Source organism: Heterobasidion irregulare (assembly GCF_000320585.1).
Source record: "Heterobasidion irregulare TC 32-1 unplaced genomic scaffold scaffold_05, whole genome shotgun sequence".
Taxonomy (NCBI): Eukaryota; Fungi; Basidiomycota; class Agaricomycetes; order Russulales; family Bondarzewiaceae; genus Heterobasidion; species Heterobasidion irregulare.
The window spans coordinates 78738-104599 of record NW_009258201.1 but is presented as its reverse complement, the minus strand read 5'-3'; the positions used below and the strand labels follow the sequence as shown (position 1 = coordinate 104599).

Here is a 25862-nt window from a genome sequence, read left to right as displayed (position 1 = left end):
TGTAGGCGGAGCCTCAATATCGTGGTGAGCCGGTGAGTTCCTGATTTCTTGCGATGCGATCAGCTGTTACGCAGTGCTCTATGAGATCATGGACGGCTACTTCAGCTCACCGATGAGCCACTCCGAGAAGTGAAGGGCATCGGGTCAGCTGAATTGACATTTCCACCGTTGGCTGTCTAGGAATAGGGAATAATAACTTGTAATCGCCTCTACTAACATCCGTCTTCAAATCGGTTAACTGGAGACGCGGCCTCGAGTTTCCGCACACGGCGGCGGAATTACAGAGTAAAACAATGAAAAGCGTGAGCCATCCAACTATTCCCAAGACAACCACATTACTCTATCTAACCAGCGCTTCTGAAACGGTAGATACGTGTCTAGACGCGCGACATGCCACGACTAGACGTTGATCAACGATTTTTTAAAACCTCTGAAACGTTAAGTGCACGCGCTGGCAACAGTCGTCGTTCTTCATCGTCTCATCTTCAGGGAAACAGCGGTCCAGTCCAATTAATGCTATGTAAGATGAGTGCAAATATACATCACTTATGATCGCGGCTCAACGTCGGACTGAGAGTGATCATTAGGCACTTCAGACCAAGTTCTCGAGCGGGCCTGGGCGGGTAGATTGACCCGTTCCGTAGTATGAGTCCGCTGACTTCGACCCGTGAACGATGACATCCATATGCTCTGCTAAGGTTTCTGCCAAAATTAGTTACCATAGCAGTATGTCAAAACCTCCTTTGAATACCTTTCCAACCCCTAATCATACCAGATCTTCGTAGATAGGATTAAGGTCGGGATCTCCATTTACACCTGACTCTCCTGTCTGTATCCATGGTCATGGGAGGAAATTGAACGGCCTGGCTAACTATCCGCGGTCCGCATAGCCTTTGATTCTACGACCAGGTGCTTCTGGCCATCCCTTGCCGACAAATTTCGCTCAAAGTATAAAGTCAGGTGTGCTGTGTATTCTCCCCTGCTCTTTTTGTAACGATTTGCCACTATGTTTCTCAGATCACTTCTATGCGTCCTGTCTGCCCTCGCCCTCGGTGTAGTAGCCGATTACCCGAACCCTCAGGCAGTCTCTGGTAACACTGCAATTCATGACCCGTCCCTGTGCAAAGACAGTAGTGGAAAGTACTGGCTCTTTGGTGAGATTACATTTTTGAGTTTGAGTTCCTTAATGATTGTTTTGACGTTTTGGCAGGTACTGGCGTCGGCATTGAGATTCGAACATCCACTGACCGAAAAGCATGGACTTTGATCGGGACCGTTTGGCCAGATGGTGCTTCCTGGACTGATAGCTATACTGGCACTTCAAATGGGTTCGTGCTCTTTTCGTTATGATGGTTTCATCCAGCAACGTTAGTGCATGGCGTTTCAAGCGCACTGTGGGCACCTGATTGCACATATCTCAACGGGCAATTCTATGTATGATCTTCTCTTCCTTGTGTTCCAATCTCAGTTGATCGTGTTGTGTAGCTGTATTATGCCGCGTCAAGCTTCGGATCCCAAAATGTACGCTTCGATGAAGCTTCATATACGCGCCTTCTCATGTTTACGCATTTCAGTCTGCTATCTTTTTCGCAAAATCTACCACTGGACAGCCGGGTTAGTGTTGTAGTGGCTTCAGCATGGCAGTCATTTGCACTCATCAACGCTTTTGAACAGGGAGCTGGGTGAATGAAGGACTTGTCACATCTTCGAGTAGCTCGAACAACTATAATGTGTGTAGTCTTCATCGACTCCTATCTCTGTATAACGATTCTCATCATATTTCATCTGAAGGCTATTGACCCGAAGTGAGTTCCAGTTTTATGCTTCGCATCTCCCGTCTGACTATCGCATTATCAATCATAGCCTGATAATTGGTGAGGATCTTGGTTAACGGGCTTTGAGTAATTTGATAACATATGCACTTGGTAGATTCCGGAAAGTGGTATCTATCGCTTGGCTCCTTTTGGACAGGTATCAAAGAGCAAGTATCTTTTTCTCACTGTTCTGGCCTCAATGACGCCAATCGCAGTGTTCATCTTTAGAATGACGTGAGGGATATATTTTACGTTCCGTATTCAGATTTTGAACTTATTCTTGCTATCAGTCTCGGCTCGTCAACTGGAAAACCGTCTTCTTCTACCGTGACATCTCTTGCTCAGCGAACAGCTAACAACGGTGCCATCGAAGCGAGTGTCATTTGGAAGCAGAGCAGCTTCTACTATCTCTTCACTTCGTGGGATCTTTGCTGCCAGGGGACCAGTAGCACGTATAACATCCGTGTAGGACGCTCGAGCAGGTACTTACACCACCCCCGAATGTGCTCGAAAGACATTGACAGTTTTCATGACAGTGTCACAGGCCCTTTCGTTGATCAGGCAGGTGTTGCACTGACCAGTGGAGGAGGAACGCTTGTCCTGGCATCTCACGGAAGTGTAAGCTCGAACTGTCGCTCTCATTCTACTCCGAAGGTAAATTCTCACGGCTCGTTGCATCATCCAGATCATTGGTCCCGGCGGTCAGGATATCATGACTGATTCAGATGGTGTTCTATTGATTTACCGTGAGTATTGGCATGTTCAATGAATGGGGGCAATGAAATTTGACCATGAATCTAGATTACTACACGTCGTCTGGAAGCTTCGTAAGTTATCTTACAACTAGTGTATAATTTTTCGTATCTGACAATTTCTCTCCGCCTCAGCTTGGTCTGAACCATCTAGACTTCTCCAGCGGATGGCCTGTAGTCACCGCCTAGGGAGTGTCGGCCGAATGTCACTCGCATAGCATGTACTACGGAATCCTTTTAGACCTTGAAATCAGCCTTTTTCGCACAAACTCTACATCACGGTATATCAGAGAGCACGGTCAGCTAGGACAAAGCTCGGTGGAAGCATGTAATAGACAGTGCCTTTGACGAGCTGTCTCGCTCTCTCGGCCATCACACTTACGACACACACAATAGAGAACATGAGTCGGGAATATGCTGGCATCAACAATTCTCCGGCGATGCAAATCATGCCTCGAAAATTCCGCGGAAGTGAGCATATATCCTCGCCTTAAGCTCTTGGTGAGCGGCAGGCACACCTGGCTCAATTTGCGCCGCGATACCGGGACGTGCCCACCTGTCGAGGTTTCAGATCGATGCAGATTCCCTTCAGCTGGGCGGTATCTGCGGTATCAGGCCGGAGGATGCTGAGATCATTTCCATCAGGACTCCCGACAACCACGCCAAAGGTATGTTTTTCCCACGATAGCGTAGCGCTGCAGCTCTGAAAATTTCCGGTAGTATCAGGGCCCATTTTTGGACCATAAGTCTATGCTTTTTCCCGGTAGTTTCGCCTGTTTTGGTGAGGCATGATACGGTTCCGGTAGTCAGAATCTGGTTTGAACACATGATATATTTCAAATTCACTACAATTTTGGCGGAAATCCATTCGAAAAAATTTGGCACTGGTTGTCGTGGCCTGCTTCAAATTGCACTGTGCGGTCACCTTACTCATGTCAGAACAAGACTATGTCCATCACAAGACTTTCGAGGTAGAAACTGATGGCATCAAGAGCAATCTCAAGGGAGTGGAAGTGTACAAGATATGTATCAATGCTCGGACACGATTCATGACAGCCTGGTATGTATCAAGATACATGACGATTTTTTGTGATTTTTTTGCTATTTTTTTCGCTTTTTTAGAGGTCTGATAACAACTTCGGTAGCGAAAAACCCTCTGGCTGGGTTGTCGGGGGTCCTTTTCTATCTCGACCAGAACAGTTCCTGTTATTACCCGGGGAGCGATACCACGTATCATGCATCATGTCCGGTTTCACACAGGAGAGAAAGGTGTAGCGATCGCTGCCGAATCTAACAGTAACGCGTGGTACATGAACACGAAAGGGGACAGGATTGCGGATCACATATGCGTTGGGTATGCGGATTCCGCTGACGCATGGCTAGGAAGGGATACAATGACCTAGCGGGCAGGAACACCCCAACTTCCCTTCAAATGCTCTGACGTCTTAGTAGTCGACGTTAGCCAGGTGCCCATAGGATCAAAAAAGTCGTTCGGTACAAGTAGAACCTTATGTGCATAGACTATACACCTCAAACAACGCTCAGTGTGACGTTCCTGAACTCCAACAGCGGGAAAGGACTAGCCTGAAAAAGGTGCACACGGAGCCGTCAACAGTGCTGATACGATGCAGAAGGCGATGTCAGACCATACCCCAATGAGACACAAGTGAGTCAAGCTCAGGATCGCAGAGCTCCCGTGTTCGAGGTACTCAGGCACCATGACCGTGAAGTTCTGTTGATAGACGAATGACGGCGACGGCGGGGGTTGAGGATTGAAGGGCCCTATGTACAGCGGCGTGCCCAGACGCTCGGAAGGGTCGGGGCAGCTGATGGATGTGGTGCATTGGGCCATAGAAATCACGATGGCGACCTCTTGGCAGCCTATGATGCTGTTCTGAACGAAACCCCATTGATATGTTCAATGTGAATTGAAGAAGAAATTATTTACTGGACGCAAAACCTGCACGTTCAGTGCAGCATCAGAAGAAACAGAGTCTCCGGTGCTAGGAGGCCCGATGGCGATCGTTTGAGCAGTCGTCAATGATAGCACGAAGGCAAGAAAGATGAGGGAAAACCACAACCTCATAGGATGAGATGATAGTAAACGTGGCAAAAGAATCTGTTGCCCGCTCTTTCGACGCTCAGACAGTGGTTTTATACACTGTGACTGACCTGGAACGATGCGTCATTCGAGGGAAACGTCAAGATATCAGTGACATATCGCCGCGATCACAGGCTGTGGATAATGAGTGATAATAGGAGCTCGTGTTCAAGTCCAGACGTCCTGGGGCGCAACCTATTAAAGACAGGGGCCGCGCGGGAAGAACACAGTATCATTGAAGAGGGGCAGTCTGAATGAATTTCACTGCTCAGGGATCCTAGTGTGATGATCTGAGTTCGAAGACAATCCGCGAAACGTGATGTCAGTCTCGAGGCGAAGCGGCAAGGGCTAATGAGCCTGCCAAGGGAATATCCAGTCCTCAGCTTCGAAGCTGTAGCAGGGGGGCTTGTATCGGACCAGTCCATCACATCAAGAAAGATGGCAGCAGAAGAATATAAGATAATTACGCAGCCGCGTGCAGAAAACACGATCGCCCTATATCAAGCACGGGCACCCATACATAACCTCTACAATGGGCACTCAATCCACCTTCCGGGCCCACTTCCTTCCGTATGACGCGGGTTGAGGCTGGAGGTGCGCGGTCTGATGGGCAGCGGGCGACTGTGGCGGCACGACGATGTCGACGCGACTCGTCGGCTTCTCTAATGTCTTCTCCTCGAAGGGCTGGCGTATGGGCGCCTCTGATGGGAGGTCCTTGCCCCAGTACGCGTACATCTGCATGCCGAGGACGAGGTTGAGGAGTAGGGCGAGCGCGAAGCCGGCGGAGACGACGATGTCGCCGACTTCGGTGGCGGTAGTGAAGAGGCGCGCGGCACAGCCACCGACTTGGGCGAGCACGGCGAAGGCGGAGAGCTGGCCTGTGCTGCGCGCACGGTGGTTCTGGGCGATCTGAGGAAGCTTGGAGAAGAGGGAGAGCGGGAGCGTGGCGAGCTGAAGGAGAGCGAGGAGAGCGGGAGGTGCTGCGATCAAGGCGATACCAGCAATGAGTGTAGCGAGGGAGAGGGAGACAAGGCGCGTCGTGGGTCGTGGATGACTCGTGGTGAGGGCGCGGTGTGGGGTGTAAGCGGCTTGATAATACACGATGAGGAGCGTGATGACGACGTTCTGGAGGGTGAGGAAGAGATTTTCGCCATATGTGGAGAAGGGGAACCCATTGCGATATGAGTATGCGAGAGTGATGGCGTAGGCAAGTGTCTCCAGAACGTAAGCAGGGAGAGAGAGACCGCGAACAGAGCGGGCATTGAGGACTGCGAGGAGTTAGTTTGCGGGCTCGCAAAAAAGCGGAGAGATACGGACTAAGCAAGAGCTGGGGGATTTTCATAATAGACCCTCCGACTACGATACCTATTCCGAGGCCCTTGGATAGCGAGTACTTGAGACACTCCACATCCTCAAGGTGCAGGTTTTCCACTAATGACACGTAACATTTCTGCGGGAAAATATCAGAGAACGCGTAGCAAGCGCAAACGCAAAGCATACTTCACCGACGACGGTGACGCCGAGGTCTCTGACGAACCAGGGCAGGTTCTTCGTGATTGCGGACATGGACGACGGAGGGAGAGGACTGGGAGAGGAGCGGAGAACGGCGTGGCGTCGAGAGCCGCGCGCTGGCGGGGCTGCTTAGTCAGCGAGGCTGAATTTTGCGGGACGGATCGACGGCGACCGTCCGCTCCTCCTCCTCCGCCCTCCACAAAATGGCAGAATACGACCTCACAAAGACGGTTATCCCTTACCTCGACAGACATCTCGCATTCCCTCTCCTCACACATCTTGCCGAAACCAATCTCTTCAACGAGGGGGAAGTACAGGTCGCCCAGTATGAGCTCGCAAAGGGCACGAACATGGTCGATTACGCGGTCAATCTGTATCAGATATTGAACCCGGATACCGAGATCCCTGATGGTGCGCTCACTTCTCCGCTTTCTTTCCTCCGTGATTGACCGCTTATACTTGATGGATAGAATTCGCTGCAAAGAGGGATCAAGCCGTGTCGACGAACGAGCGGCTGCAGCAGGAGGCACAGGCCGTCCTCGATGTGATCGAAAACCCAGACGTCGCCCAGGCGCTTCGTCAGGATAAGAACCAAAACTTGCAGTACCTCAAGGATAATTATAGCGTGCGTCTTTTTCTTCTTCCTCCCAATCTGCGTCCGCATCCCAGCCCAATCCCCCGTAGCTCACCCTCGAGCAAATAACTGCGCTCTACAACTTTGGCCAATTCCAATATACCTACGGCAACTACTCCGGCGCCGCAGATTACCTCTACCATTTCCGTGTCCTCTCCACCGACACAGATCTCAACACCTCCGCCCACTGGGGCAAACTTGCTTCTGACATTCTCACCGGCAAGTGGGAGGTCGCCCTTGAAGAGCTCAACACCCTCCGCGACGCCATCGACGCACGCGCTTCCTCCGCCCCTCTCTCCACCTCCACCACCGCCTCCGTCTCTTCGCCCGCAGAGCCCCTTGCAGCCCTGCACTCTCGCACATGGCTCATTCACTGGTCGCTCTTCGTCTACTTCAACCACCCCGCGGGCCGCACCCTCCTCCTCGAGACATTCCTCGCCCCCGCGTACCTCAACACCATCCAGTCCGCTTCGCCCTGGATCCTCCGTTACCTTGCCGTCGCCGCCGTGCTCTCGCGCAAGGCCCAGCAGACCGCGCCGGGCGGTGCATCGACCAGCTCGCGCGTGCGCCATGCGATCCGCGAGCTCGTCAAGATCGTGCAGCTCGAGGAGTACCAGTACTCGGACCCCGTCACGCGCTTCCTCAAGGAGCTCTACGTCGAGTTCGACTTTGAGGCCGCGCAGCGCGAGCTGCAGACAGCGGAGCGCGTCGTCGCGGACGACTTTTTTTTGAACGAGTTCAGGGAGGATTTCTTGGACAACGCGCGGTACCTCATCAGTGAGGCATATTGTCGGATTCACCAAAGGATCGACATTGGGTGCGTATAACTATTTTTACTCAATTAGCGTGACTCACGTGCGATGCAGCGATCTTTCTGAGCGGCTCAACCTCTCCCGCGACGAAGGCGAAAAATGGATCGTGAACCTCATCCGAGAAACACGCATGGGCGCCGACGCTAAAATCGATCTCGAGAAGGTACGCCTCTTTTTCCTTCTCTTCCTCCGCACGCAAACTACGCTCACCCCGCACGCCTGCGTCTTTCGTTCAGAACGTCATCGAGATTCACCGGCCCGCGCTCCCCGTTTACCAGACCGTCATCGAAAAGACGCGCGGCCTGTCGATCCGCACGCAAGCACTGGGCGCCGCCATGGCGCGCGCGAACACTCAGCCCGTCGAGGGGGCGCGATAGGCGAGGCGTCTGTGTGTCTGTCCAGAGACTGTATTGCATGTTGTTGTCCTATTATTGTGTATGGACATGCTGTTGGCTGCATACCAGTCCGGACTTGATGCATACCCGTATCGTTCTCTCACAATGACGTGAGCGCTCAGCGCTCTGCAGCGTTGACCGAGGCCAGACGTGAATAGAGCTCTGATCAGTATTGTACAAAAAAAGAAAGGACCCTCGCGAGACATTAGCGCAGAAATGTTGCATCCAGGTGTGGATGTTTGGATCACGTGATGGCTTTGTTATCGGGCGATCGATATCGATGGGTGGCAAGTCCGCCCGCCTTGCAACAATAAAAGCCCACAACCACCCACATTCCTTTGTCCTTGCTTTCAACCCTCGTTTTCATCGCCACACTATATTTTCATCCCTCGCCCTCCCACTCTGATACATCATGGACAACGCACAGCTCATACGAAGCATCGAACAGATGTTCTCGAATATGAACACTCAGTTCACGCGCCAGCTGGCCACCGTCCAGGAGAAGCTGACCGGGCAGGTTGAAGAGCTTCGGCAGGACGTTGCAGGAATCAAGGTTCAGGTTGCAGACCTTCGGCAGGACGTTGCAGGAATCAAGGTTCAGGTTGCAGACCTTCAGCAGGACGTTGCAGGACTTCAGCAGGACGTGGGAGGAATCAAGGTTCAGGTTGCAGACCTTCAGCAGGACGTTGCAGGAATCAAGGTTCAGGTTGCAGACCTTCAGCAGGACGTTGCAGGAATCAAGGTTCAGGTTGCAGACCTTCAGCAGGACGTTGCAGGAATCAAGGTTCAGGTTGCAGACCTTCAGCAGGACGTTGGAGGAATCAAGGTTCATGTTGCAGACCTTCAGCAGGACGTTGGAGGAATCAGGGGCGAGGTTGCGGGCCTGCGCCTGGATATTGCCAAGCTGGACGAGACCGCGCAAGACAACCATGCTTACACTATTTCTAAGCTCTCAAAGGTAGCCCAAGAGGTGGAGGACAAGGTGGTTGTTAGGATGCAGGACGATGTAGCCACTCTCCGAATGGAAGTGGAGTTGTTCAAGGGTCGTGTTATTACAGTATAGACCTCAACGTGGTCAAGTCGCAGATCCAATATTGGTGCGTCTCATCATGCATCTGTTCATCTTATTTACTAATGTGTGGCGTGCCCCTCGGATCTCAGTGCTTGCATCGATGAAGGGTTAGCTCGTGCGTAGAGCACGCTGTAAAGACATGATGGTTCTGGTGAGTCCTACAAGGCTGATTTTTGTGTGATGCGGTCTTACTGGGACTCAATTCAGGCAATGCTTGTCGAATGCTATGATCTGCTGTGATACCTGCGCTTTGTGTATATTACTACAATTTGGTTTATTTATGTCCATCCTTTAACAGCGATAAAAGTGTGTCTTGAAGCCCTCCACTAAAGGTCTGAAAATGCTCGAATTGCTGGGAAGATGTTCAATCTGTGTGATTTTCGTGATCGATTGCGACCTGTTGAGACCGATTCCGACTTCCGCAACGCCGCCGGTGTGTCATCACTGCGACGAATACCCCATGATCACTGCGACAAAATACAATACCCCATGACTTGTGTTCCGGGCCTTCCTCCTCCCTTTGTCCCGCAATGTGCCCCATATCTTCCTCAAGCCCTTTGCTTTCGCACGTCTCACCTCTAGCAAGGGATGTTGTTCAGTCGCATTGGAAGACCCGCCCTCGAGTCGGCCGTTCTCTCATCGCCTAAGCATATCGCGTTGAACAGGCTAGCTCATATCTCACCGCGCGCTGTCAGTGGCCGTTCGCAGAGCACTATTTCTAAAGCAGTCACACCTTCCCGTGCTAGCTTGTACTATGCTCTCGCGATTGCGTCCGTCGCTAGCGGCGTCGCAGGCTACTGCGCCGCACGGGGCATCCAGGTATCCACGACTGTGCCCGATTCCATGGGCAGTCTAAAGTACGGATCGCCAGACGACTTTCGGCGCGGTATCGAGGAGCTGAAGGCGTCGTTTGATCGTGAAGACGTGGTGTCGACAAACCCGGATGACCTTCTCATCCACGGCTTCTCTCCAAATGTCTGGCATCCAGGTGCGTCATGGCGTCAGGGTCCGCAATATACCGTGCCATATCCCTCTCTTCCAGGCGTCCCACACAGCGTTGTCGTGTATCCGTTGTCTACAGAAGATGTGGTGAAGATCGTGAAGGTCGCAAACAAGTACCGAATGCCGGTCATACCTTACTCTGGCGCTACCAGCTTGGAAGGGCAGTTCGTCGGCGTGCGTCAGTCTCCTCTTCCCCGTCCGTGTTGCTCTAGGAGACGATGATCAGAGCATTCGGATTAGCACGTTGGTGGGGGCATATGCGTCGACGTATCTAGGATGGACAAAATTCTCGAGATACATGGTGAGTTGAGGATTCATTGTTTCGTTTCCTCATGCAAGGCATCAATGGGTATCCCTGCGGCAACTCTAGACCTTTCACGCTCTCATAGCCTGCACAAATGTTACAACGCATTTCTGCGCATTCTTCGACTGACTGATGTTCCTATCCATCTGTAGAGGCTGATTCAGATCTAATATGCCAACCCGGCGTGGGCTGGATGGAAATAAACGAGACTCTAAAAGAGAGCGGTACACCCCTTTTCTTTCCTGTGCGCGGCATTGAACTGTTCCCGTTGGAGAGTATGGATGACATATATTGACAGCTCGACCCTGCACCCAGTGCTACGATCGGCGGAATGTTGAGCACAGGATGCTCTGGAAGTGCGCTCTCTTCTTATAGATATAGTCTATCACTCACCTTTGTTGATCCGCTAGCCAACGCTGTCCGATATGGAACTGCAAAGGCAGAATGGTTCCTCAACGCGGTAAGTTTCTAGCTTCAGGTTATAGAGTTTTCCTTGAGCGTTGGACTTGCACAGACCGTTGTGCTCCCTTCAGGCGAAGTCATCAAAACTAGGAGTCGTTCTCGTAAATCATCTGCAGGGTTTGATCTAACCAAGTTGTTCATTGGTGCAGAAGGGACCCTGGGCATAATCACCGAGGGTATATGCCCCTGCCTCGTTCAACCCCATAGTGCTCAATATGGTCATTGCTAGTCACAATCCGTCTGGCGCCTGCCCTTCCCACAACCGTAGCGATAGCCCAGTTCCCGGACGTGCGCAAGGCTACAGAGGCTGTCATCGAGATCCTCAACAAGGGTGTCGGCATCCGTGCGTCCCTTCCCATCATTCCTTTGATGTCTCGTTATCGACGATCCACCCACCGACACGCCGTCTGTCAGAATGCGTCGAGCTCCTGGACTCCGCCTTCATGGATGCGACGAACCTCTACGGCCCCTCGTCCCGCAAGTACACTGTCGCTGACCACCTCTTCTTCAAGCTGCAGGGCCCCTCTGCATCCTCCCTCGCTGAGACCGCGCGCATCGTGAAGACCGTGGTGCAGAAGCACGGAGGGACGAACTGGAGCCTCGCCGAGAACGAGAAGGAGGCTGACGACTTATGGGCGGATCGCAAGAACGCACATTATTCGGGCCTGGCATACGGCGGCGTTGGGTGTAAAGGATGGAGCACGGACGTGTGGTGGGTGCCGGTTAAAGTTAAAGTTCGTGATGGTCGATGCTGAAACGGTGTTTCTCTGTCAGTGTGCCAATCTCCAAGCTTCCGGATTTGGTGTATGAGACGCAGAAGGATATCGAGCAGTCTGGGATAAAGTACACGATCGTCGGGCATGCTGGCGATGGTGCGTGACGGCCACCTGTGTGTATCTGGCTCATGTCTTGACCGGTCGTATATATGCGCAGGAAATTTTCACAGCCTGCTTCTTTTCAAGACGGACGAGGAGCTGAAGGTTGTGCGAGGGCTTGTGCATCGGATGGTCGAACGCGCTATCGCCCTCGACGGAACATGTGAGCAGCGATCATTTGCTCGTTGAATGCGTAGTCAGTAAATGCGTGGGCGCAGGTACCGGCGAGCATGGCGTTGGGATTGGCAAGAAAGAGTTCTTGTATGAGGAGCTGGGGGAAGGCACGGTCGAGCTGATGAAGACTATCAAGAGAGCAGTTGATCCTCTGGGCCTGTTCAATCCCGGTAAAGTACGGCCTACCTCTTTCTCCTTGGAGACTGAGTACTCAAATGACCCTAGCTGTATCCTGATGACAGACCCGAACCAACTCGAGAATAGGGGGAGTCGTACCTTTCGATGTGCACACTGCATTGATACAGTTGACCAGGTCAAGTTCGTCGAGGTGAGCTTCGTGAGAGAAATCGAAGGACGTAGCTCTCTTCGTGAAAATATGATCAAGGAACCTGGCCTGATAGACAATAGTACAAGGTTGTTTTCTCCATATAAACGACCTTCTACATTTCAAAAGTAGTGCTGCCTATCGCCTGGTTCCGCTGGCGTATTATTATATGATTAAACTGAGCTTCTTGAATTCATCTATGACTTCCCGACCCCCTGCGAATGAACCTACGATGTCGACGCTGGCGCCTCCGATATTGATAGTCTCGACTACAACAACTGCGGAGTAGATTTTGTATACGCCGACGGATCCGATTTCATTCAGAGTGACGTTCTGCGTTACAATCCGCGGAGCAAGCGTTCCAAGCTGCCCCGTAGGAGTGAAGAGCACGGCGCGGACATTAGAGGGGTTGGACGATGTCAAGGCCTTGCGTTATAGTTTAGCATTGGAAACTTTTGTAAGAAAATTGCGCACTTACGGCTGCGGTGATGTTAACACTCCACGTGTCACTGCCGTTGTCTTGTGCAGAACTCAAGTCTGGGAGGAAAAATATTGTATCCCGCAAGGCAAAACTGGTATTTGCTACTGTATATGCAGAGATCCCGGCAGACGAATCGATTGAAGCGGTGAAACGATAATAGTATGTGTTGCCGAATATACTCGTGCCATTGTTCTCGACGTCCGGGGTATATGTCGCAATCACTCTATGAGAAGCAGGTGACCCAAGTCTGGTCTCGTACGAGATGAAAAGAGTTGGAGCAGGATCATTTGATGATGACGAGGTATCCAGATACTGGTTGATCGGCGTGAGCAAAGCTAGAAAGACCCGAATAGCATTCTCGAAACTTACTCTGACGGCGCCAGAGAAAACAATAGACAGAGAGCTGTTCGAGTCTGAAGTGAGTCCCAAACTGACGTTCACCGGCTTATAGACCATGGGCTCAATAATCGTGGTCAATTTCACATCTTTGGGGACGGTGTCAATCATGCGGGAAAAAAGCTGTGCGCATGCTTTCCTGAAATAATTAGAGGACTGCGACAATCTGATGATGTGCAAGAGGTGAGTCAAAGCTGACTGGGACCAGACCCATCATAGTAGTACATACGCTTGGAGTGTTTGGTTATTGTCGGAAGTGTACAGGCGAAGGTCAGAGCGTACAGTGACATTGTCTGTTGTCACGAGAGGCCCTCCCCGCTGACCGGTTCCTGACAAATATTCTTGAACACTGAAAATGATTAGTGCGAGTTAGGCGAGTTTATAACATGGAGGTCTCACACGTCTATGTCGAAATTAGCTGGCGTGACATCAAAATGGACGCCTCCACCCGTATTGTTTGGTGTAACAGCAGACTCCGGTACTGCATGCACGTGTCATAGTTTGAGGATGGTGATGGATCAATAGGCTGCCATACCGACTTGGGGAAATCCTCCGTGGTGCACATTGCCCCTACCAACGTCGTCATTGGCTTGTTAAGCGTGAAGGAGCAGCATACAACTTACATCGTATGCCCACATGCCGTGAGAGCAATGGCATCAGATTGATTGAAACCAGCGCCGGAAAACTCCTCCAATGTCTGTTCAAGATCGGTCTCTGGCTCTGGGACACCGAACACTCCGGCTTGTGTAGCGTCGATACGCCCTCCGCGAAGAGGAATATGAGGGCCGCCACAACCGCCTACCGACATCACTACGCTCAACGCTATCATATCCGCCACTGACACGTTCTTGAGAAATCCATTGCAAACATCTGTAGAAACAGCATCGCTTACTGGATACCTGAGCGCTAACGAAGGGCGCGAAGAATGTGAGCGAGTCGTTCATAGCCGTTCCACTATTCTCGGCACGAAGCGTCTCGAACCCAATCGACGCGTCCAAACCGCCCACGCCAGTACCCACGTCTGCAGTAACAAAGTCATCTGCATGCATTAAGGTGGAACAGCTGTCAGCGACTGGCTCTGCCTGGCACCAAAACTCAGAGCTAAACACGTACGAAAGGCCACTCGAATCCATTGCGCCGCTGTCTCCCGTCCCAGAAGCTGACTCCCTTCCACGTAGTTCGTGCATGGTGTGATTGCGCGCTTGAAACCACCGTCATTGGCACCGCCTGTGTCGACGAGGAGGTGTTCGAGCTCGTTTGATACTAGGATTGGATTCGGTGCAAAGGCAAAGGAAGAAAATATGAGATTCTGCGGTAAAAGCAACAGAAACAATGGGGAAATGTGGGCGCGCATTCTGGGAGTCAAAGACGGCCGGAGTCGAGGATACTCACAAATCGCAAAACCTCGGTAGCTTAATTAATACGGCGATAGTTGTGTCTCAGTCAGTCCAAGAAGCACGCTGACTTCTAATAGTCAGGTGCCAGATAGTTGCTAGATCCACCATCAAGCCGTCGAACGCCGAGGCACGAGGCACCAATGTTCTCTCTTTTATTGACCGAGCCACTTTACGAGCCTACATCTGCCTACATACCAGCGAGCTCTACTGGTTCCCCTGATATTGATTCGCTATGTGCACAACGCGCCGGCTCCAGTGGCAAGTTTGCAAGTGACCAGCAGCGGGATATCTAGGATGTATGAGGACACGCGGTTTCACAATACGTCCCGTGGACAGATAACCTCTACATGCTCGTGATGCTTCGGGCTTCGATCAGATTGATCAATATACTCAAGCGCCCGACATTGAAAGTGAGCCCAAAATGAGACTCACGGCTCACCGATATCAGAGCCGTCCTCGGAGGAATTGTGGGGGTGAACATATGGATGATAATCGACAGTTGTCACAGGAACATCCAAAACGCACATACCGACATTATAAGGGACGAGTCTCCGCGATTAATAAATGCCAGGTACAAGCTTATATCTGACTTTCCTACTCCAAGCCACCCACTCCGCGCCGAACTTTTCCTTTAACATCTTATCCTCCTGACTCGTCCTCCAAAGCATGACAAGCGTGACGTGGATGTTCCACATCAGATAAAATAAGCAGAACGCTTTTCCCCGCCAGGTCTCGAGCCATCCGCACTCTCTGATCCACGACCCCTCGCTGAGTGCGCATAAGACAGATCCCGTGAATCCCAAGATGCTCCCAGTGTAGCTTGGGTGGCGAACCCAAGCGTACGGGCCGCTCGTCACGAGCGTGTGTTTGGGTCGTATGGTGATTTGGAATGTGAAGAGACGGCCGAGTGCCCGATAGCACAAGGTGCGAATGATTGCTGAGATGACGAGAAAGGTGATGCTGACCAGGAACGATGGAGAAATTCGGATGGCTGTCGATCCAATTGACTCTTTCGAAATATAAGAGAATAAAAGCCGTGCGATGGGATTAGGGTGCTCGGAGTAGCTGGCACATATGGCCAGTGCTTCGCAGAGGGATACGGCCCACATCAAACCCTGTAATCCACGGTGAGAGGGACAGTGTAGTATAAGGGGAGAGGGTCTCTACCTTGGTCACACCTGGGCCCCAAGAAAAATACGAACTTGGCCATAAATCTTTGTGCTTCGACAATTCTCCCGAGGGTGGTGCAGCGTTAGGAGGGGTAACGCTACGATGGACACAAAGGGAACCGATAAGTAACAGGGGGAGCTTGATCAAAGACATCGTTGCTCTGTTCAACGTAGCTCCCATGGACACAGAGCCGCAGCAGCCGCGAAGGGGGCCTATATATATTTCTCACGAGGGCGGCGAATGTCTACTGTCGCCGGTCACCTGTGAGAAGGCACTCACGTTCGTGTCGGCACTGATACAGTTCTCGGACCCATCGGACGAGACGTAATACTGGTTAGGACTAGGTGCGCCTGGACTGAATACAAAACTCGTATAGTATCACTTGTGTGGTATGATCTTGGACGCTCGAGTTCAGCTCTGTAGCGGCTTGGGGAGGCTGGAGCTGTGAAAGGCCCAGCGAGGGTGACCGACAACACTATTGACCATGCGGGCGCACAAATTCAATGTATCCAGCATTCCGTCCATGGATGCCCTAGACTCGAATAGATAAGCCCTGAATGTTCGAGGCTATTAAAAGCATTCTTGTGGGAGAGCGTTTGTGCATGTGCAGCCGTGGCGAGTGCTGACGGCACCGCGTGTGCGAAAAAACAGAGAAAGAAGGTCGGAATACATAAGCTGAACATGGATTATTAGGAAGAAGCAGACGCGGAATGCTCACGAGTACAAGTCAGGTGGGATGAATGTTTAGCATGCTGGTATTTTAGGGCTTGGTTTTGAAAAATGATGAGGTTGTTTGTAGAATTAAACAGCTTCCCTGCAAAGTTCATCGACCCCAAGTAAAGAACAATTGCACTCCAGAGATTCAGAAGGACCGTGCTAGACTTGTTATTGCCTGGTGAGATGCAAGTCGGACCTTAGTCCGCCTCCGCGTGGCTAGTGTCTTGCTGCCGATGGAGATTCAACTCGCTGTTGAAGATAATGCATGCTCAACGAAGCGAAGAAAAGTTAAGAATCATAGCGAAAGTCCGCAGGACTGGTCGAGCATAGAAGAACCTCAGCTCCGCTCGACGGACCTTACCGTGCCACGTGAACTGCCCGTGATGTATGACGTCGGGGGCTTTCACGCGACGCGCCCTCCGCGCTTCTCCACCAGCGTGTCCTTGGGATTGTTCGTACTGGAACAGGCTTAGATCCTATCGCGTTTACACACATCGCACACACTGAGGCTTGTATGAATTTGTCTTCACAGGTACTGGCCACAGCGGAGTTTCCTCATTTTCTATGACACCTCCGTCTCGAATGATCCACAGAGGCGTCACCATATTCGTCCTTTGTGCCGCAGTGATGAACGAAACTGACTATGCACGGGTCGTGTAGGATCAATCGCAAGTAAAAATTATGAATTACCTTTGATTCATATCCCCAGAGCCGCATTGCTGATGAAATGACTACCGCCGGCGCATCGATACCCTGTCGCTTGTTTGATCCAACGGAATCCTGCAACACACAATCCCATCTGACGTATTTTAGTTTGAACCTGCGCTTCTTCTCGGCGTTGTCTTTCTTCCTCCCTTCGCCTAGCCTCCAATTCAGCGGCCTTTTTCGCAGCTTCTGCTCTCATCCTCTGCTCGCGGATTCTCGCCTCATTCAGCTTGCGCTGAAGTTCCTGTCGCTCAGCCTCAGCTCTCCTCCTCTTCTTTGCGAGCTCTGCCTCTAGCTTCTCCTTGAGCGCTTGATCTTCAGCCTGTTTCCTGGCTATCTCAGCCATCCGCTGCTCTAGCATCTGTATCGCCTCTTGTCTACGCCTAGCCTCATCTTCTTCTCTGGCTTTGTCGGTTTGAAGCTGATTCCATACAGCATCCGTGACGCCATCATCGCGGCCGTCGTGTGTAGGCAGAACCAGTTCTTCCTCTTTTTTCGGTATTGATGGCGGCGGCGGCTTTGTACTTGCTTGGGCGGAAGTGGACATGGCAGAAGGAGGTGCGGAGGTCTGGGCGGGGGGTTCAGGCATTCTCTGATGACCGCGGTAGGTATGCTTAGGCACATTTGCAATACGCTCACGCCGCTCTGAAAGCATATTTTGAATGCATACTATCGCATCTTGACCCACAAGCGTGAGTAGATTGTCGGAGTCTTTCAAATGGGGGCCGACTGGCGGTGGCAATGACGTGAAGACATGGGAGGCCATTTGCTTTGACAACGTTTCAATATCCCGCGCATTCCCCCAGGATGGAAGACTCGAAAGCTCTTTGATCAGGGCCACCATTTGGATATAAACCGTAGATGTCTGGTCATCCAAGGCATCAAGACGGATGCTCTGTTTCTTCAGCTTCCGCTTCAGTATTTCGAGCGCTTGTGTAGAAGAGATGTTATGGAAAGCGATTTCAACTGGGAATCGGCTAGATAGTCCGCTGTTGACCTGCATCAGAGCATTCATATCTTTGTCGTACCCGGCGAGGATGACCACGAGCTTTGCGCGGAATGTCTCCTGAGTCAAAAGGCCGACCATTTCGTCCATGGCTTCTTGAGCAAAGTGCCCTTCGCTCAACCGGTAGGCTTCATCGATGAAGAGCACTCGTCCTAATGCTTTCTCGAAGAGCTTTCTTGTTTTCGGACCCGTTTGGCCGACATACTGTCCAACGAGATCTGAGGCTGAGCACTCGACTACTTCGGTCGAAGATAGGAAGCCCATATCGTAGTATATTTGACCCACTTTGCGTGCGACGGTGGTCTTGCCCGTACCTTTAAACGTAGTTCCAGCCAACATTTGACGACATCAATGCAAGCGCGTGTACTCACCTGGTGGACCCTTGAAGATAAAATTTGTAGGAATCTGCCCGCGGAAATCCATCGCCATCGCCTTCATGTTTATTGCCGTTCGCTGATATCCCTCCATCTTCTTGATGACATTATCACAGCCCACGATATCTTCGAAGAGCTTTACAAGGTTCGTAGCGGCATGCTCGTCTCGATTGTAGTCGGGATCAAAATCTTCCGGCTCGAACGGGGCGTCAGGCGACCTTTGCTCGACAGGGAGTGTTCCTTGACGCTGCTGGTAACGAAGTTTGGCCTGTCCAAGCAAATTCTCTACCTCTCCGACATTACCGAAATTTGGTCGATTGCGCAGACGGTTCAGAACATCCTTGGCAACATTTTTTGCTGCATCCGTAGCTGTCAAGTCCTGATCGTCTAGCTTCCATTCCAAAGCTTCTAGCAATTCATCATCTGAAAAATCGTCGAAGCGGAATGCGTTCTCCATCGCAAAGCGCCTGGATAATCCTGGGTTCACATTCTATTCAAACATAGAGTCAATTAGCGTTCTTCGTCGAGCACATTGCATTTTACCTGGAACATTTCTTCCATTTGGTGCGTATAACCTAGCAATAGCACACAACGGTCATCTCCTGGTTTACTTTGAACTTCGGCAACGATGGTGTCAATGACACTTGTTTTGAATGTATCCGCGCCTTGCCCAGCGGCTCCGCCATATAACATATACGCCTAAAGATCACATATCATGAGCGACCATCCGCAAGACTTCTTTGAGGCGACAAACCTCGTCAATTACAAGGACTTTCCCAATAGTACTTGCTAAGATAGCTTTTGTCTGAGCCTCTGATTGTCCGATGTGGCTGCCGATGAAATCTGACGGATTCTTCATGACCACTAGATGAATAGTTATCGGGGCCTGTCTATATTCAGAGAATGACAAAGGTTAACTCGCCTTCGCCGTTGCTGATCATTCCTAAATCAGCCAGTATCTGACCGTAGTGTTGAGCTACTGTCGTCTTGCCAGTGCCCGGAGATCCAAGAAATACACGATTCAGCGAAATCTGATGAGGTGCCTTTTCCAGCAACTCCCGCTGGTAGTTTGTGGCGAGCATGGAAAACATCTCGGTCACAGATTTCTTAACCGCTCCAAGTCCAATCATCGAACGCAACTTCTTCCATGCTGCGCTCTCGCCCATCACCTTTGATGGGTCCGGTCCAATCAGATCCTCCTTGAAAAATAGGAAATCATCGGGAATCAAACCCTCGCTACGCTGTTTTGCAAGTCTCTTGGCCTGTCGGCTACGTATTTGTGCGAACATGTTCTCCAGTGCACGGGCGTTCCCAAATCCAGGCGTTCCCCGACCTCGGCCGAGACGACGGACAGCGATGCGGCCATAAAGTCCTCTGATACCATTCCCATCTTCCACCTTCATTCTTCCTCCATAGGCCTTATGTATCGTGCCCTCGAGCATATCCAGAAGCTCAACGTCGTTGTAATCCTTGAAGCGGAAGGTATACGGTATGCGGCTCGGCAATCCTGGGTTATGTTCATAGAACTTCTCCATTTCTTTGTCGTATCCAGCGAAGATGAATATGACCTTCCCCACCAGATTTTCAATTTCGGCTAGCAAGAAGTCTAGCACTTGGCCACCAGTATACGCGCCACTGCCCGTCAATTGATAGGCCTCGTCGACGAAGATCGTTCCTCCTCCCGCAGCAAGGACTTCGGCAATGTGCTTCTTGGCGCCGTCAATGCCATCATGAGCGAGACGCGATCCGGTAGTCTCGACAAACATATTTCCAGGGATGACTTGGATGGACGCAAGAAATTTCCCGTAATGTCTCGCAACAGTAGTTTTCCCTTGATGGTCGCGAGGTTAGAAACAAGGATATATATCGCTGTGATTGAACCTACCGGTACCAGGGTTCCCGAGCATAGTGACGTTGAATCGCTCATTGATAGAGATATTCTGGCGGACGGCTGTATCAATCTTATCCTTGATTGTGAGAACCTGGACCTTGACTTCTTCAAGTCCTGTCATTGCCATGATGGCGTCGATCGAAGGATTGCTCGCGCCCTCCGCACTCTTCTGGCGTTCCCATTGTTCTCGAGCAGCAGACTTCTGCGGGGGCGGTGGGGTCTTCGGTCGTTGTGTAGACTTTTTCGATTTTGAGGTATCGTCTATCCTGGTTTGCTTGCTTGATGATGGCTTTGCACTCTTCGGTGGTAGGTTTGGTGGCAGCTTTGAGCCAACGATATCCGGAGAGGTTGAAGGAGCAGTAAAACTGGCGGGCGGTGAAAAATTAGCAGTGGGAATAGTAGCTGATCGGGAAGCCGCTGCTCGAGCGGCAAAATCGGCAGCATCCTGTAAGTCTTGAATCTTCTGTGCAATAGCATTGCTCCTTTCCTCATCAAGCTGTGCGTCTCGGAGGGCACTTCGCTGCTGAGCAATCTGTTCGTCGAGCTCCGCCAATTCTTTCGCGTGGGCCCGCTGCTTCGCAGCCTCCTGCTCCTGTCGTTCGAACTGCTTCCGCAACTTCTTCTCTTCTAGTTTCTTTTCGTGGTCGCACGTGGTGCAAGAGGCGGGAGGGCCTCGATGGCACTTATAACTTTGTCGGTGGTTCTTCGGACATAGTGTATCCATGATGGCCTCGCACGGCATGCTAGAGTGGTCTGAATCTGGGTGACACTTCAGTGGGCAATCATGAATGCCACATGCCGGTTTCAATCCGCTAAAGAAAGGTAGTTAAAGCAGACAACGCAGCGCCGAAGCTACCGATTGAGCATACCAAGGTTCTCGGCATCCACCATCCGGGCAATCTTTGTCGAAATCATCAGCGGTCTTCAGAAGCGCTATCCGATCGGGGTGTTTCTCGCATTTGACCGGGAAACCTCCGTAGATATGGCCTTTGCTTTTAAGCGATTTGAACAGTATATTCCAAGATTCGTTGCCCTTGCGAGCCTTCATGAAAGTGTCCGCGTTGCCGATCATGATCATTGCGTCCCGCGCACGAGAGAGGAGAACTGTCAGGCGCTCAGGAGAGGACATGAACCCGATGTCGTTATTAGAGTTACTTCGTGTCAGAGAGATGATGACGATATCGCTTTCTTCTCCCTGGTAGTTGTCTGTATGTGCTGAGTAGGCAGAAATCGTATAAAGATGACGGAGACCATACCGATTGTAGCCAGACGAATTGGCTTCTTGTTGAGTTTCGCAGCCGAGGGAGAAAGCATTCCGGCGCGAACGAGATCGAACGAGTCCAAATCATTGAGTACAGGATCGTTATCTTTCTTCAATGCCTCTTGCAAGGCTCGCAGCTGTCCAAGGTAAGGAGTTAAGATCACAAGCTTGTCGGTTCCGTAGCCCTGCTGCCCCAGATATCGCACGATCTTCAACACAAGCTCTACCTCGAATCTATTACAATATCTTCAGTGATATCCGTACCTTCAGATCTGATTTCAGACGTACGGATTTTGCTTGGAGGCTTTGGCAGTCATGTCATCCTGCCCTTGAAGCTGCGGGAGCTCGCCCTCGGGTTTGTCGTGATTGATGAACACAACATAGTCTTGTACACCCCGCAATTTTGGACGATTTTTCGTTCCGTCAGCATCCAAGAGATCAGGATACGTGATCTGGCGGACCAGGTCCGAGATTTCTGGGCGCATTCGATGTTGCTTGCGAAGCGTCTCGTGGGGATATCCCTTCAGGACGAGACGCTCGAAGAGCGATCGATTGAGATCCAATCCGTCGCCCTTCTCGACCGTGAGACTGTAGTTGTTGACCTTTGGACGCAGCTGCCTAGCCTAGCTGTTAGTATGGAGAAGGCTTAGCAGGATTGAATTGGGCAGCGCACTTGTGATCCCCGATGAGAATAAGCTGTTTTGTCTCCGTGCTAAGGGCTGTAAGAATATGCGACTCAAGGATTTCTCCAGCCTCCTCCACCAGAAGGACACTCGGTCGTGCAGCGTTGATCTGATCGCGATACTTCGCCGCTGCGGTGGTCGTGCACCCAATGATACGCTTGCTTCGCAGGAGCGCGGCATCTCTCTCACTAAACTTGGCTTCGAGCATCGCTAGACATTGGTTGTACTGCCATCCTACTGTGGACAACACATCGACGCGGTCCCTTAGCATGTCTTGTTTCCATTGCGCGAGCTTAGCTTGTCGGTCGGAAACAGTCATGCTCCAAATAGCTGCCGCGTCAAGGACGTTGGAAGCACGGCTGTACATTCCTGCGTTGAGGCCCTTGGACCAGCGATCAAGAAGGTAATCTGGCCTAGCTGTTTTCCCACGTCGCCCGACCTTCTGCATTCCGTCATCAGACAAGGGTACGCAGAACGCGTCAAAGAAATCGTTTTCCTCAAACTCAAGCTCGAGATGATCAAGTATGGCCGCGGTGTTTGGATTGAACGCCTTGTAGGCGTTGAAGTTATTCTCGAGACGCGTGCGGAGTTGTGCTGACTCGACCTTCAGGTTGTCAACTGCGCTCCAATCTCCCTTCGACATATTGTGCACCTTCGCCTGCATCCGCATGGCCAAAGAGGCCGTCTTTGGAGTCGACTTGCCACCCAAACGGACGATGCTTGCCTCAGGAATGCCGATATTCAACAAATCCTCGAGGAATTGATCCAATGCGTGGTTTGTGTAGCAGACGACGAGAATGATCCCTTCGGTGAAGTTATGGATGGCCTTGGCAAGGAGAGCGCCAATGAAGGACTTCCCAGTGCCTAGGAGGTCAAGGTTGAAGGAGATTATGGACATAATTTAAACACTTTACGTACCAGGCGGCCCCTGTATCAGGGAGACTCTCTGTGTAAGCCCTGATAGAAGCGATGCAGACTGCGCGTCGTCGAGAACAATACTCTTGGGGGTCTCGAGATAGCTTTGGATATTCAAGGAAGGATCCTTTCGAAGGGCGTCGACAAAACGTTCCGGAATATCCGACGATGGCCACAATTTGCTGCCATCCTCCCAGAAGAGCAGCTCAGGCGCGAAGGGCAGTCCTTGCTTCTCCTTCAGCGCAGTAAGGACGGGCTCATATGCGAAAACCGCAGTATCAATGTGGAGTAGTTTGATATGTTTGGATGTCTTAAGCTTGAGCAGAGCCTTAGTTGTGCTCGTTGCGCCCTCGAGCTGAACTACGATCACGGGTGGGTTCTTCGCCAGAAGTTCTTCTTCTCGGTTCACTGTCGGAAACGCAACGATCTCTTCATCGACAATGAGACACGTCATTGATTGGTGCCGGAATATCTTCTTATTGTCGTGTATGTGCGCAAGACGGGCCGTCGGCTTGACATCTTTGAACCAGTGCAGGTCCGTATGAGACGTCAGCGTGATGCCCCACTTGCATGCCTTCTCGTCGACCGACATCTGGTAATGTACCCCTGTGAGGGTGAGGCCGTCGATGATGAGTCCGCGAAACTTCCCCTTCTTCTTCCCCAGCGCGATGTCTAATTCCTCCCGCATCTCATATAGCATGTCTTCCCTGAGCAAGCGGAACTGATTGTCGAGGTGCGTCGCGACGCGCGTCTCTGCCGTGTCCGGATCCTCGAGCACGGCGCTCGGGCGTAGGAATGATCCACGTGTGGATGTGAGCTCATCCGCAGTTGGGAGGATAGCGATCTCGCGAAAGTCCGCAAAGTCGTTGTCATGTCTCCCGCCTGGACCTTGAGAGGGATCCACGCCCGCAGAAGCGCCCGACACGCCGAGACGGAGTGTGTCCAGATAGCTCTTGATCTGGGATGCGAGGTCGCGGACGTCTTCACGATGGGAGGAAAGGAGGGCGGCGGAGATCGCTGGGTTATTGGCGAGCTCACGATGAGGGACAGCCGATTCTCCGGGCAAAGCGATCAGCTGCCGGAGCAGCCACGCAAAGGCAAATTGGCCATCTTCACTCAACTGGCCCGTTTGAAATGCCTTTGTGAACGGGGACCAGAAGATAGGTGGTTCGACAATCGCAACGATGATCTTGGTCAGAAAAGCGCCTCCGCCGATGTTCGTAAGATTTGGAGACGAAATATACTTGAGGAAGTCTGTCGCAGGACCATTGAAGAAAGTGGGGGTTAAATCAAAGCGCATCGCGGTCTGTACACATTCGATTCCTTGTGTACTGGAGATCAGCATGCTGATACAGGTCGCGGCATTGAGTTGGGCACAGATGGCCTCGAAGAAGCGCGCGCTGGATCTTGATGTGAGGGGTTGTTTGCCATTGATGATGGCTTCGAGAAATTTGAAAAGTTTTCCAGCTCTGAGTTCGTCGGTGTTCATGAGGCGGAAGAGGATGGAGATCGAGAGAGAGCGGTTAAGCGCCGGGCAGACGCGACCAGATCTGACCAGATATGGACCCATATACGATATTTCCGCAGTTCCGCCTCATGCAGCAAACTTCCCTCGATTCTCACTCGTCCCATATATCACACTGGAATCATCGCCGTTCTGGAACCTGTTCGCTCTGCATATCCGAGATGGAACAAAATATAGCAAAGTACATGAATTCTGGCGCGAAGGATAGGCACAACAGTCAACGCACCTCGTGCGCCTCCAAGCTCCAACCGTCAAGTGAATGCGAGGGCGGACATTGCCTGCGCCTCGACACCAGCTGCCCTAAAACGGAGCATTTTGTCCATTCCTTCATCACACTACATTGCTGCTTGAACCTCTCTTCCTGTTGTCTTAGCTTTGATGCGACACCGATCGTTGGCTTCTTGAAAACGTCACGCGCACGGGCAGATACGATACGTGTATGCTTTTTCAAAAGGGCTAAAATCGCGATATGCGCTGTTCTGCAATGTTCTCAGACTGAGCCGAGGCCGATCAGTCAGAGGCGGAAATAGCTGACTTGTCTAGTTTAAGTAGATTTCTGAATCATGGTCCCGTTGTAAAGGAGGGGGAGGGGAGGAAAGGGGTCGAAGCACAACAATGGAAATGGCGAAGCCCTGAAAAAAGCATGATACATCCTCTTATGACTGATATGACGTGCTGTACACAGAACAAAAAAAAAGGTGAGTCGAAAACAAATGATCATGGATGGACGCACTGCCAGTCAGGGTTCTCTGTTTTGATAACAATGCCTGAGGATGAAGAGCATGGGTATTGTTGAGAAACATGAGAGTGATTAAAGAGGTGTAGAGCTGTGTCGAGTGGTTGGAACGCAAGAAAGAGTTTGAGAGAGACAGCTGGAGACAGTGCCAAATGTGGTAATCTCCGCAAGTCTCCGATTGGCTAAGTGCCGCCGTCTGCCGCAATCGCCGTTGACCTTGCGCGGGGATGGCGTGGATGAATTGCGTCGGCCAACCTTCAGCGAGGCAATGTCTATTATCTAGGGTGTACGAAAGGGCTTGTGGCAAGGTTCCGTTTATTCTCGTTTCAGCTTCGTGTATATTGCTAATAATGCCGAAATAGATGCGGACA

At 51.4% G+C, this 25862-nt stretch overlaps 9 protein-coding genes across 9 annotated transcripts; 4 read left to right on the top strand and 5 right to left on the bottom strand.

Annotated features, from left to right (window-relative positions):
• Positions 1 to 1006: 1006 nt before the first annotated feature.
• HETIRDRAFT_172978 (glycoside hydrolase family 43 protein) lies at positions 1007 to 2755 on the top strand (the record flags this gene model as incomplete). The annotated part of the gene is made up of 15 exons (XM_009547665.1): positions 1007 to 1154; positions 1211 to 1328; positions 1389 to 1434; positions 1486 to 1521; positions 1575 to 1614; positions 1675 to 1730; positions 1792 to 1805; positions 1864 to 1874; positions 1930 to 1971; positions 2030 to 2048; positions 2105 to 2296; positions 2351 to 2432; positions 2500 to 2560; positions 2616 to 2641; positions 2702 to 2755. 15 exons carry the CDS (start codon positions 1007 to 1009, stop codon positions 2753 to 2755), a joined length of 945 nt encoding a protein of 314 aa, XP_009545960.1.
• A 1347-nt stretch (positions 2756 to 4102) lies between these two features.
• Positions 4103 to 4601, bottom strand: HETIRDRAFT_232980 (uncharacterized protein; the record flags this gene model as incomplete). The annotated part of the gene is made up of 3 exons (XM_009547664.1): positions 4103 to 4150; positions 4218 to 4460; positions 4515 to 4601. Coding segments are annotated over 3 exons (378 nt in total), but the record flags the coding sequence as incomplete, so codon positions are not given.
• A 606-nt stretch (positions 4602 to 5207) lies between these two features.
• On the bottom strand, positions 5208 to 6233 carry HETIRDRAFT_451118 (lysosomal cystine transporter; the record flags this gene model as incomplete). The annotated part of the gene is made up of 3 exons (XM_009547663.1): positions 5208 to 5935; positions 5985 to 6117; positions 6168 to 6233. 3 exons carry the CDS (start codon positions 6231 to 6233, stop codon positions 5208 to 5210), a joined length of 927 nt encoding a protein of 308 aa, XP_009545958.1.
• Positions 6234 to 6382: 149 nt separating this feature from the next.
• HETIRDRAFT_474704 (uncharacterized protein) lies at positions 6383 to 8099 on the top strand (the record flags this gene model as incomplete). The annotated part of the gene is made up of 5 exons (XM_009547662.1): positions 6383 to 6590; positions 6650 to 6804; positions 6864 to 7630; positions 7680 to 7788; positions 7862 to 8099. 5 exons carry the CDS (start codon positions 6383 to 6385, stop codon positions 8000 to 8002), a joined length of 1380 nt encoding a protein of 459 aa, XP_009545957.1. The 3' UTR covers positions 8003 to 8099.
• Positions 8100 to 8378: 279 nt separating this feature from the next.
• HETIRDRAFT_439831 (uncharacterized protein) lies at positions 8379 to 9406 on the top strand. The gene is made up of 3 exons (XM_009547661.1): positions 8379 to 9117; positions 9182 to 9243; positions 9300 to 9406. The coding sequence occupies exon 1, from the start codon at positions 8433 to 8435 to the stop codon at positions 9081 to 9083; it is 651 nt and encodes a 216-aa protein (XP_009545956.1). The 5' UTR covers positions 8379 to 8432; the 3' UTR covers positions 9084 to 9117; positions 9182 to 9243; positions 9300 to 9406.
• Positions 9407 to 9935: 529 nt separating this feature from the next.
• HETIRDRAFT_124939 (oxidoreductase, FAD-binding protein) lies at positions 9936 to 12366 on the top strand (the record flags this gene model as incomplete). Its single annotated transcript, XM_009547660.1, has 13 exons — positions 9936 to 10080; positions 10135 to 10268; positions 10335 to 10395; positions 10551 to 10642; positions 10697 to 10754; positions 10809 to 10858; positions 10913 to 11036; positions 11090 to 11203; positions 11275 to 11572; positions 11635 to 11732; positions 11794 to 11898; positions 11954 to 12084; positions 12223 to 12366. The coding sequence occupies 13 exons, from the start codon at positions 9936 to 9938 to the stop codon at positions 12364 to 12366; spliced, it is 1554 nt and encodes a 517-aa protein (XP_009545955.1).
• A 33-nt stretch (positions 12367 to 12399) lies between these two features.
• Positions 12400 to 14465, bottom strand: hpox8 (heme peroxidase 8; the record flags this gene model as incomplete). The annotated part of the gene is made up of 9 exons (XM_009547659.1): positions 12400 to 12660; positions 12713 to 13027; positions 13106 to 13277; positions 13341 to 13460; positions 13511 to 13592; positions 13647 to 13681; positions 13735 to 13948; positions 14004 to 14150; positions 14225 to 14465. The coding sequence occupies 9 exons, from the start codon at positions 14463 to 14465 to the stop codon at positions 12400 to 12402; spliced, it is 1587 nt and encodes a 528-aa protein (XP_009545954.1).
• Positions 14466 to 15065: 600 nt separating this feature from the next.
• Positions 15066 to 15831, bottom strand: HETIRDRAFT_426759 (uncharacterized protein; the record flags this gene model as incomplete). The annotated part of the gene is made up of 2 exons (XM_009547658.1): positions 15066 to 15623; positions 15676 to 15831. The coding sequence occupies 2 exons, from the start codon at positions 15829 to 15831 to the stop codon at positions 15066 to 15068; spliced, it is 714 nt and encodes a 237-aa protein (XP_009545953.1).
• A 1261-nt stretch (positions 15832 to 17092) lies between these two features.
• Positions 17093 to 24719, bottom strand: HETIRDRAFT_124937 (uncharacterized protein; the record flags this gene model as incomplete). Its single annotated transcript, XM_009547657.1, has 11 exons — positions 17093 to 18420; positions 18478 to 18970; positions 19024 to 19179; positions 19217 to 19344; positions 19403 to 20311; positions 20366 to 21183; positions 21241 to 21577; positions 21628 to 21866; positions 21921 to 22250; positions 22306 to 23179; positions 23234 to 24719. The coding sequence occupies 11 exons, from the start codon at positions 24717 to 24719 to the stop codon at positions 17093 to 17095; spliced, it is 7098 nt and encodes a 2365-aa protein (XP_009545952.1).
• Positions 24720 to 25862: the final 1143 nt, after the last annotated feature.